Source organism: Barbatula barbatula, assembly GCF_947034865.1.
Source record: "Barbatula barbatula genome assembly, chromosome: 1".
NCBI lineage: Eukaryota > Metazoa > Chordata > Actinopteri > Cypriniformes > Nemacheilidae > Barbatula > Barbatula barbatula.
Genome location: NC_136766.1, coordinates 26,690,161 through 26,701,587, shown reverse-complemented (window position 1 = coordinate 26,701,587; position 11,427 = coordinate 26,690,161). Strand labels below are relative to the sequence as shown.

The window sequence follows — 11,427 nt, the reverse complement described above, 5'->3', positions numbered from 1 at the left end:
CAATCCATTGTTTGAGTCGCTTACATACCTTTTTTACTTTTTACCTTAACTTTTTGGAAACCAGAATATGTTTTTGTGTAGTCCAATAATAGTTCAGAAAGATATAAAACAAACAAAATACCGAGGCATTTTATACAGTGTTTATTCCAATTGAATGCACACTAGTCCTGGCTGCAAGATTTTGGAACATTGGTGTCAATGATTTCAAGGTCTAGGAGTAATGTGCCCACGTTACCTTACAAACATGTGGCTTGTGTGCTGTTGTTCACACCTGTTTTTTATTGTGCACTGCCCATGAAATACATTGTATACTGTGATTTAAAAAAACGCAATAGTTTAGTATGTTTGGACTGACAGCAAACATTTAATACAGACACAGTCATCAAAGTTCCACAGAGCAACGTTATATATCATGAATAACAAGTAATACAAAATGATCAACAAAAGCCAACCGGTCTTGCCTTTTTCGATAAATTGATGATCAATAATGTAACAGCGAGTAAAATGAGAACTTATTTCCATATTTTCAGAGCATTTCTCAACACTAACTGGAATGATGCTGGACTAGAATGTAGTAAAATGGTTAAACGAGTAATAGCTCTGAGCATCAATAATAAAACACATATACAGGGTCCTCGATCTTCAGAGCTCAATTCCTGGACATTATTCATCCACTAATTTCAGTAGCTCACTGTTCTCACTTAACACTTCACACGTATCAATCCGTGCAAACTTTATGCTGTTTGTTTGCAAGTGGTTGCTTTTGTGCTCGGTTTAGCCCATTCGATAAGTGTCCGTGGGACAACCTGGCAGGCGGAAGCTGTCAGGCACTGGGCTGTCTAGTTTACTGATTATTTTATAGATGGCTTTCTTCCAGCAAGGATCCGCATCTCGACCACTTTGAATGGCAGAGAAAAACTCCCTCAAGGCTATCTCGGACACCTCCACAAACCTCTCTGGAACCTAAAAAGAGAACATAAAATGAATGCATGCAATTCATTGTGGGTTTGAATCATTGGCAACACACCTACAGAGACCTTTAAAAAGCATGTCCCAATGGCATAAATGTGGATGTACAGTTATGTGGCTACACGCAGTACTAATACACTAACCTGGTAATCATTGCTCTTATTGTAGTGCATGTTAAGAATGCGGTAAAGCTCAGAGTCCCTGCCCAGGCGCAGTGCTCTTTCCCTGGCAGATGCAAGCCCCTCTCTGGCTGCCTGCCGGGCAAAGCGCTCCATCTGGATGTAGAAGAACTCCCGGAAGTTACTGAACCACTTAATCAGCTGGGATGTGACACAACGATTAAACTGTGTAGAAAAAGAATAGTTTATTTTAAGCAACATCCACATTATTTTTAAATAAATTAACTGAATGTAGGTCGCCTGTGTACCTCTTGGTATCAAACTACATACAGCTTTGTTCAGATAAAAAGTTTTTTATGTCAGTAATCATTTTTATGAATGAACACAATTAAATTGTCTAACTGAATCAAACCTTTTCAAAGGAAATCCATGCTCAACATCTGTTCTGTATATAGGTCAGTGTAAATTCATTCAGTAAGTCAATAGCCCACATAAGCCTAATATATCAACAGAGTATATCATGGTAAGGATGCGCTCTAACTGTATCCATGCATGCAAGACATCACCTTCACATCAGGAAAATATGTTTTGAGCGTGCTGGAGCTTGGGTATCGTGAGTAAAAGAACATGAGTTTGGCTTTTTTCAAATGGCATGGAGACAGGCCTTCCTGAGAGTGTATATGGTTAAGGAAACAAACCGAAGTAAAAAAAATTGCTTTACTTTTCAACAATTATATAAAATGGATCAAAAACAGGATCATCTGGAAGCTGAATAAATATGTTTTCCATTGATGTATGGTTAGGATACTGCAACTTTTGGCCGAGATACAACTATTTGAAAATCGAAATATTGAGAAAATGGCCTTTAAAGTTGTCAATCAAAGATGCTGTAGCAGGCCGTTGCTAAATGGAAACAGGTTTGTTTTAACACAAAAGCAGAAATTCTAACCTTTACATAGATACCAAACTTGGTAAGTCCCAAAGAGCAGGCAGCCGTGAGTGATGTTTGTATGAATGTTTCCGTCCATTTTGGTTCTTGATTTGCTGCATCCACTCACAAAAATTCACTTTTTGATATATTTATGGTAGGAACTTTACAAAATATATCCTAATGATTGTTCGTATTAAATTACTTATTTTTATTTAATGACAATGTATTTTGTCTATTGCTACAAATATACACATTCTACGTATGACTGGTTTTGTTGTCAAGGGTCACAAATATTCTGTTTTGTTATGAAAAAGGATATTGACCCAGCAGCAAGATAGAGTGCTGCATCTGCTCCATCCACCATTCCTGCTCCACCTCCCCTCATCCCTCCATCCCTCGCCCTATCCGGCATTGATGGGTCTAGCTGACCCAGCAGGGGAAGGGGTGGGAACGCGGAGTTGTGAGAACGAAAGTCCATGAACGGTTCGGATAGGCAGTCTTTATTAAGTGGTAAACTGGAAAGAGAGCGTGCAAAAAGATTCTGCATGGTGTAGTGGAGTAGGGGCAGGGGCACAGGGTTATCTGAGGGATAGGAGGGCAGAAAGTGGTCTTTGCTCCGGGGGGGAAAAAGTGCAGTGAGAGGGGGCTGGGGTAAGGGTGCGAGGCTGGGATTGGAGTGAGGTAGGAGGAGGTCCTTCTTTCCGCAATGAGCGAAAGGGGCCCTCTTGTCTTGAGGACTCTTTGTGACAAGTGGTAAAGCTTCCACCTGCTCTACCACACGAGCGACTGTATCGGATCTGTGCCTCCTCTCTGAATTGAGATCCATTGCCACACCCGTTTCCTGGGGAACAGTGGCAGATGTGACCAAGGAGGGGTCAGTTTCAGCATAGAGCCGAACAACCCTATCAATAACCTGAGCCACAACACTAGCTAGTTCCTGTTTTAGAGCTTGTGCAAACTTCTGCCCGCCTTCCGTGCTCTCCCACTCACCCCTAACCAGACTGCAGCCCAGCCACACTTGATCACCATTTAACTCCAGGTCCAGGGACGTCTCTTCTGGGATTATTCCAGGATTCCCATTCTGATTGCTTTCATTGTTCTTCTTTGACGAACAGCGTGGGGGAGAAAATCCAGCGCTCATGAGAGGCTCATCATCGTTGGAAAACATGTCTGCCACCTCATCTAGATTTAACGCTTCATCCTCTTGTTCTTCCTCCTCTCCTTTCTCTTCATCTGCCTGCCCTCCATAAACTCTCCATACTTTCCGCTGAAGTTCCAGCAGTTTCCCTCTGGTCTCCTCCAGCTGAAGCTTCAGTTCTTGCCGTTGTCGCTTCCTGCCCTCCCTGCTTTCCCTCCGGTTTCCTTGTTCTGCTCCTTTTCTCTCATCTATTTTAACCGAAGCTCCATTTTTTCGCCCTTTTTTGCCCTCCCTACCCACCTCCTCTTCATTTCTAAGGGCTGAGTTTATCCTCAGTCTTTTCACTCTTGCAAAATTTTGGTTCCAGTCTTCAGTATCTCGAGCGGAATCTTGTCCCCTGTCTCCAGCACAGCACTGTGAAGATGGGGTAGCTCCAACCGAAAACTCCCTCTTCCCAAACACATCCTCCTCCGTTATATCGTCATCTACTAAAAGCCCAGGAAACAAACCCTGATGTTGACGGAAACTACCCCACCTCTGGGAAGCACTACTGGGGTGTATGAGAGGGCCGAAAAGGGGATGGGAGGCGAGACTGCCAGGTGAAAATCGGTGGCTTGTTGGGTTGGAATCTGGCAGGTTGCGATAGAGTTCGAAGGGACACATTTGAGATGGCTGCTGGTGGAAACGATCTGAAGGGGAATCCATGGCGTTCTTTCTGGTCTGGATTTAGAATCTAAAAAAAAGACACAATTTCAATTTCCAACCTGCCTTCATGCAAGTACATCAGATATATCTATAGACAATACGTATGCAGTTATTTGGATTGGTTTTAAAAAATGATGCCGAACTCTCCGTGCTATCATTATCATCAGTTTTTTTGTCTCCTCTGCATGTGTGTGTTATCTGTCCACCGACAGCTGTACGCTCTGTTTGTTCAGATTGTTGACTCTATTTCACTCATTCTCTCTCATACACACACACATACACACACACACACACACTGAACACAGCACAAATACATAGACGGTGAGAGTAAATATTTAAATGAGATTACTATAGTCACAAAGTCGGTATTTCACTGAACTCAGACATTGCGTTATGATAGATAGATAGATAGATAGATAGATAGATAGATAGATAGATAGATAGATAGATAGATAGATAGATAGATAGATAGATAGATGGATAGATGGATAGATGGATAGATGGATAGATGGATAGATGGATAGAAATTAATTACGGAGGTTACTGACGTTTTTGCCTTTTCCACGTTGGCTGAAACAGCACAGATGTCATCAGATTACGGCTCGAAAATAAGCCGTTTAACTGCCATAAAAATGTAACAGATGGAAGGACAACAACCTCACGGATAAATAGACTTGCGCTAATTACACTAACAAGCACACTAACAAAAACGCATTAAAAATATCACAGGACTCCCGGTCAAAGTTGTATCCTGTTACAAAATAAGATTTTGCGTTTGATTCGAAATACCGGTGCAGACAAGCGTGAGAGCGCACATTTGTGAACTCTCCGCCCGAGTGTCGCAGATTCATTAACAGATACACAGATGAGCAATAGATTTGACAAGGGCAAACAAATACGCAGATGTCCCGAATAAGGAAGAGGTAAAAGTCAATAACTTACAAAACTGCCAGTCAGAAAGTGTTCCCTTGACGTCACTTTTCTGTCGTGTTACAGCCTGTAGATTTGTCTAGTCGTTCGCTGGGATCCGCTGTGCCGCTTACCGAGAGCATCAGCGTTCAACCACAGAGTTTCCTGTTATTGCTGCTTTACTCGCGCCTGACTGTCCATCTCTCATCCTCGCGCACTCTATCGCGTGGTGATCAACCAGTAGGGAGGGATGTCCGCTGCCCCCTCCCCCACACACACTCTCTATCTCTCTCTCTCTCTGGGGCAATTACCTGATAAGGAGTCGCTAGTTACTAACAAAATGATTTATTACAGAAGGGTTGTCGGTATTTATTTTTAGGGTTTCGAGCCCGAAGGGCTGAAAACCTATTGTTTTTGTAAGGATTTTTATTCTTCTTCTTCTTATTATTATTTTTCCGCGCTAAAACGCATCGCCCAGCCCAAACCGTAAGTCGTAGAAACTCGAGACTTTGTCAATTGGTTGTATATGTGCAGGTTACTCAGATAGAGTGACCCAGCCAAATCGGCCCATAGGGGGCGCTATAGCGATGGCCAATGCGTTTGGGCTCATTGCTCGTAAACCGGATGTCGCACAACAAAGTTTTTGGTGTCACTGGAATCCTTGGCTCCAAACTTAAAAAATGGCTATCTCCGATTTCATTTCCGGTATGCAAATTTTTCCGCTAATTTGCATTTTATAAAAAAAAAAAAAAATGAACTAGTCCCTGGATTTTTGCCCAATCTGAACCAAACCAACGCTGATGAATTCTGTGGAGTGTGAATGTAAATATTCATTGAAAAAAAGTTGAAATTTCGATTCATGGTCGCTAGGGGGCATCAAAACGTCCGAACCGCAAGTAGAAAATGTAACTAAAATGGCCATAACTCGTGAAATGTTTGAGCTATCTTCACGAGGCTTGGACCCTATGTGTAGACTCTCAGTCCAGGGTCACAGTAAGAAGGAGTTGGCGTTTGGCCACTAGGTGGCGCTATAATATACATGAACTCTAAAAGGGCTATAACTACCCAACCGTTTGCCCGATCGACTTATTATTTGGTATGGTGTGTCTTTGTATCATGCACCATCACTGTATAAACGGACTTTGGGGTTTCTCAAAAAACATGGCCGCCATCGGCCAATGAAGTTTGAGCACTCATTAGACAGGGTTAACGTAGGCCGATCGAAACGACACTCGCTGGGCTTGTTCGACTCATGGTCCTGAAGGTCTGTAAGAAATATGAACTCATTCGGCCACTGGGGGCGAAATAACGTTTTTGGAGTTCATAAACAATTGTGTATCACGTGACATTTGACATATACTCAAACTATGGTTATCATATGATAGCTCTTCTCATTCTGAATAACTTTGCCTCCGGACACGCTTCTGTCGATCAAACGGATCATGAGTTATCGCTGATAATGTCAAAAACCTACTTTCGCGAACTAGTCCTTGGTTTTTCAACCGATAGGAACCAAACCAATGCAGATGACTTCTGTGGAGTATGAATGTAAATAATCATTGAAAAAAAGTTGAAATTTCGATTCATACACGGTAGGGGGGGCCAAAAACTGAACTGGGCGGAGCCTATCACATTAAAATGGCCATAAATATAGAACGGATTAACACATCATCATGGGGCTTGGGACATATGTGTAGACCATCACTCTGAGGTCACCTACAAAAGAAAGTGGTGTTTGGACACTAGGTGGCGCTAAACCAGTTAAAATGGCAAAATTTAGACGCATTTCAATTCTTAAACAATTGTGTATCACGTTACATTTGACTTATACCCAAAATATTTACATCAAATCATAGTTCTCTTCATTCTGAACAACTTTGCCTCTTGAAGTATTGCTGTCAATAAAACGGTCCATTAGATATCGATGATAACGTTAAATACCTACTATTGCTAACTACTTCGCGGTTTTTACGCCCTATTGGAACCAAACAAACGCAGAGTGCTTCTGTGGCGTGTGAACATCAAAAGTACTTGAAAAAAAGTTGAAATTTAAATTCATACACGGTAAGGGGGCCCAAAAACTGAACTGGGCGAAGCCTATAACACTTAAACAAACGTTGTTAGAGAAGGGTTTGAGATAGCTTCACGGGGCTTTAAACATATGTGTAGACCATCGCTCTGAGCTCACGGTAAAAATAACACGGTGATTGGACACTAGGTGGCGCTTTAACGGGAACAATGGCACTAAATACTGTAATTATGCAACTGTTATACATCTACAGGTTCTGATACGCTTTGAAAATAAACCTCTCGGCCCAGGAACTTCAGACTTCTTGAGTTTGAAAGCACCTTCGCTTCAATTTAAAAGCCAACAACAATGAAAATCGGATACTCATTAACGAATTGTCCAAATGATTTGACAGTCAGGAAAATAACATTATTGTAGTATATGTGCATGTTTCTGTAAGCATGCATAGTTTCTATGAGTTCATACCTGTCATTTTTCTGTGTCTGTGTGTGTTGGACTTTGAACCTTCATGCGTTTGTTGTGGTGTGACCCCTAAACTGTTCATGAATGCACGACTGCTTTTGACTGCCTTAAAACTCGAAACCCGATAAATGCTGCTTGCAGCTTTAATTATATTACTATTTTTTCATATGGTAACGTGGATAATTTGAATCACCACTTAGAGTGATATATTGCAAAGAATTTAGAAGCCCAACATCCAAAAGCAAGAAGACTTTTTGCAAAAAGGCCTATTTATAAACAAGATTTTATTCAGGTTTATAACTCATAAATCCACCCATTTTGTTCTCTGCTGCACGTCCACAAATCCCATAAATGTAAACACACCTGTGCAGTAAACTGTTCTTATTCAACTTTTGATGCGTCTAAAGCCAGTGTGAAATATTACTTTTAACATGTTCTGCCCCGAGTCTTCATTCTATTTCCACTTGAAAATAAAAAAACATGTATGAAATTAAAAAAAATCTGAAACAGAGCCCTCTGTTATCAGAGACTCCTCCACCACTCAATGTGTGAAAGCTGATTATTGTTCCCTCCACACTCCTCTTCATAGCACCCTTTCTCTCTCTCTCTTTCATTGTTTTCACCGCTCCCTCTCTCCCCCACTTAACAGAAATACCCCTCAACCAACCAAACTGTTCACAATAACCAGTGGCTACTGTTGTTATGGAAACAAAAAATGTGACACAAAGCCTTATTAATAAAAGGTGCTTGGGGCTAGAGAGATCTATGTAAACAAATGTAATAGAAATATATTTAAAAAAACGGGTAAATATTGCATAAACGTGTACTTTGACAAGCGATGTTAATGTTACATGATTCCTTTCTGGGGTTTTTTGTGAATCATATTTCATTATAATGAAAAATAATATTAGGTTAGCAATACATGATTGCAGGTTCTTTGTAGGTATTGATAATACAGTCAGTCTTCACTGTAAACGCACACCTTTCGTAAGGTCAAGCCGAATGGCTTTTGAGCTGCATTAACAACTCGCACTGAATCCTTTGAACTGAAGCCAAATGACTGACAGCAAACAATATTAAAATGCATGAGCAATTCTAACAAAGAACCGTGCAACACACCAAAGGGACACAGCCATTCGCAAGCAGTGTTTTAAAAATGCCACACGAATGTCGATCCTTTCAAACGGTGGGAGACATATCAAAATGTCTCATTTGAATGAGTCACGATCAAACATATTGCAATACGAGTCCATAATATGCGGCGAATGAAATGTGGCATCCAGGGGAGAGAGAGAAAGCCGAAGTGGAGATAGACGTTTGAGAGGGTCAATGGGCAGGCAAAGTGTTTGCCCATTGGCTCCCTCTGAGGGAAAGCGTGTATGAGAGAACGAGCACTCACACATTCAGCCTTGGGCAAGGTGACTGTGGGGAGACAGTGAGTGACAACTGATGCTCAACCAGCAAGTACAATCTAAAAAGAGCAGAATTATAAATAAAATCACATTTCTTATTAAAACCACAAAAACCTAAAACCCCAGGGAACAAATCCACATAGTGGGATGTCCAAGAATTTATACAATACATAAGTGTACACTTTATAGGAGATTTTAACTAGTGATAAACCAATATATTGGAAAGGGGTTAGGCAAGGCAAGGTAAAATTGGTCGCCAGGTGTAAGTTTGAATTGATCCTGATATAAAATATATGGCAAAATATTTTCACATTTTCTGTGAAGTTTTGTGTGGGCCTATTTTAATCTGTCGCACCACGGGACGTTTGGTCTGGTTGAGCCTTCATTTCACACAGCTTTCTGAGCTCAGTTATTGAGCCTCTGACCTTGTGTTTCAGAAAACTGACTGCGGTAATGCACATGATTAAAACAGTGAGCGTGTGCATGTGTCTTCAATGGATTGTCCTTGTCCTCTTAGTACTGCAAACAGATTCTTTGATCTTTGACCCATATGACTCTCACCACGCAGTGGAGAACCTCAGGAATACAATATAATGCACCGACTAACACTTTCATCCACACATGGATACCACAGACATGAGAAAACGTGCTCGCGCACACACACATTTTCACTCGCTCTCAGTCTCTCTGCAGTACTCAGGTTGCAATTATCCTCTTTGGCTGGAGTGTTTTGATGGTATAATTGCCATGGACACTGAGGAGAGAGGGATTGGTGAGTGAGAGACAGAATGGGGGATAGAGAGGGAGAGAGAGGGACATTGAGAGCCGACACTCACAGCATGCTAATGCCCAAATACACTCCATCTCCCCCTTTTTGTCACTCTCTTCATCGCTCAAACACACATACACGCACACACACACAGGTGCAGTAACCTCTCTTTCCATTCCACATTCTCTCCAGGCAGCCAAAACAGCAAATACCCCAGCCCAATGGGAGAGATAGAAAACAACAGTAGAAGGGAAAAAAATATATTTTCCATCCGCTGACAATAGAGATAGTCCATGCTCATCCTCTCGTTCCCTCTTTCAGCTCTCTGTAATCCTTTTGGTCCTTTATATTCAAGCCTTACTTTTGTTCTGACTCTGGAAAGAGCCAATATATCTACAGCAGGATTTCTACATCGTGGCTTTAGGTTATGTGGATTCATTGATGCTGATGTCTTCAGCTTTGTATCTATGGACTAGCACAGGACAGAACAGTGACATCTGGTGTCGTACCAAAGAAACTGCACTCAAAGTCATTAGAGTCAAAATTGTTTCTTCATACGCAGTCTTGGGGTCTCATTTATAAACCAATGCGTGGGATCCTTACATGCGTACGTGCGCCCGAAAGCCAAAAATAGCGTACGCCCAAAAATGCAGATGTATGGCTGGAATACACTACAAGAACAAAAAATCTGAACAGATTTGCATCCAATCCGCTTGTTAAGCCTCGCACCACCATTTATGGAAGTTCATACAATTTCCGGGTCCGCTATCAGATGCCGTAGGAAAATAACAAAGAATCATATAAAACTGCCGAAAATCCCGATCAAATCCTTTATCTCCACAATGAAATCACAAATGTCCACACATGCGATTCAATGCGCATTACAAATTAATAATTGTTATAATTAGTATTAATAATGATGCTTAAAATTAGCCTTTTAAAGCCAAAGAAGGTATCTAGAGCATTTTATATAACAACAATTAGACTGATCATTAACACCTTGCCAAAATCACATAATTAATTTGTGGTATCCTTCTCCTCAGATAACATTTGAAGGCGGATGTTTTATCACTCCGGTTTTGTTATGAACACCATTATTGTAAGCACTGATAAGAAACGACTGTGAAAGCTAATGACTATTTCCAGACTTTGACATTTGATAATGTATGCACAGTATTTAAGGAAAATTTATTTTGTTATTTATTTACACTGTGTTCTGCGGTTAATTTATGGTATTTGATGCTGCAGTTTGATCTGAGTTGGATTTTACCAGAGTGCGTGTATGGCAAGCTGTTTCGACATATAAACCTATGGTTTGACTATCCATAAAATATATTTTAGATAGTTTCAATTGTATTTGGACGAGTCATAATTATAATTTGACTAGTCACATTGATAATTAGAGATATCTGCAATTATAATTGCCCTAGTAAGAAATCTGATTCGAGATATCTGTAAATATGTTTTGACTAGTCAAAACTCTATTTGAGATATCTGTAATGATGTTATAGATATCTAAAATTATCTCGTCACACATACGCAAAGTATTTAAAGATATCTCGAATTCAGTTTCGACTAGTCACAATTATATTTTAAGATATCTGAATTGTGCCTGCTCCTAGTCGAATCTGCTGTTGTGTGACGTGAAACTTAATTTGCTCAACTCCTCCCCTTCACCAGAGCCAAAGCCAAAAGCGCCACGGCTAATGCTATCACATTAGCTTCATCGGAACACAGCAAGGAGACAACAGGCTAGTTTTTAAAATGGATGTCAATGGGGTTGTTAGCTGTTTCGCTTTCTCCAGTTGGATGTATTAAAGACCCTTCCATCTAACTAAAATAAGGGTTACCCCTCCTTATACCTAGTGCTAACGGCTAACAACAGTAGACAGCGTTTGTAACTTGTCAAGGAGAGAAAAGAACCGAATAAAGTATGCTTCTTACGTGATTATAAAATAATATTTGGATGCATTCATGTGGTAAA

The 11,427-nt window shown here is 40.7% G+C and overlaps 1 protein-coding gene across 2 annotated transcripts; it reads right to left on the bottom strand.

Moving 5' to 3' along the window:
• Positions 1 to 54: 54 nt before the first annotated feature.
• prox3 (prospero homeobox 3) lies at positions 55 to 5,076 on the bottom strand. 2 transcript variants are annotated; one of them, XM_079462454.1, is made up of 5 exons: positions 4,805 to 5,076; positions 2,339 to 3,890; positions 1,655 to 1,762; positions 1,113 to 1,313; positions 55 to 963 (listed from the first exon to the last, which is right to left on the bottom strand). In XM_079462454.1, the coding sequence occupies exons 2-5, from the start codon at positions 3,860 to 3,862 to the stop codon at positions 775 to 777; spliced, it is 2,022 nt and encodes a 673-aa protein (XP_079318580.1). In that variant the 5' UTR covers positions 3,863 to 3,890; positions 4,805 to 5,076; the 3' UTR covers positions 55 to 774. The 2 variants fall into 2 exon arrangements, with proteins under 2 accessions (XP_079318580.1, XP_079318581.1); XM_079462455.1 differs by having other exon boundaries at positions 106 to 963; positions 4,411 to 4,817.
• Positions 5,077 to 11,427: the final 6,351 nt, after the last annotated feature.

Excerpts from the sequence above, each read along its gene's own strand:
- prox3 (XM_079462454.1), bottom strand. The coding sequence starts at position 3,862 with ATGGATTCCCCTTCAGATCGTTTCCACCAGCAGCCATCTCAAATGTGT. Across the intron at positions 1,314-1,654 it reads CATATTTTCCTGATGTGAAG|TTTAATCGTTGTGTCACATC; the intron begins GTGATGTCTTGC and ends TTTTCTACACAG. Across the intron at positions 964-1,112 it reads ATAAGAGCAATGATTACCAG|GTTCCAGAGAGGTTTGTGGA; the intron begins GTTAGTGTATTA and ends TTCTCTTTTTAG.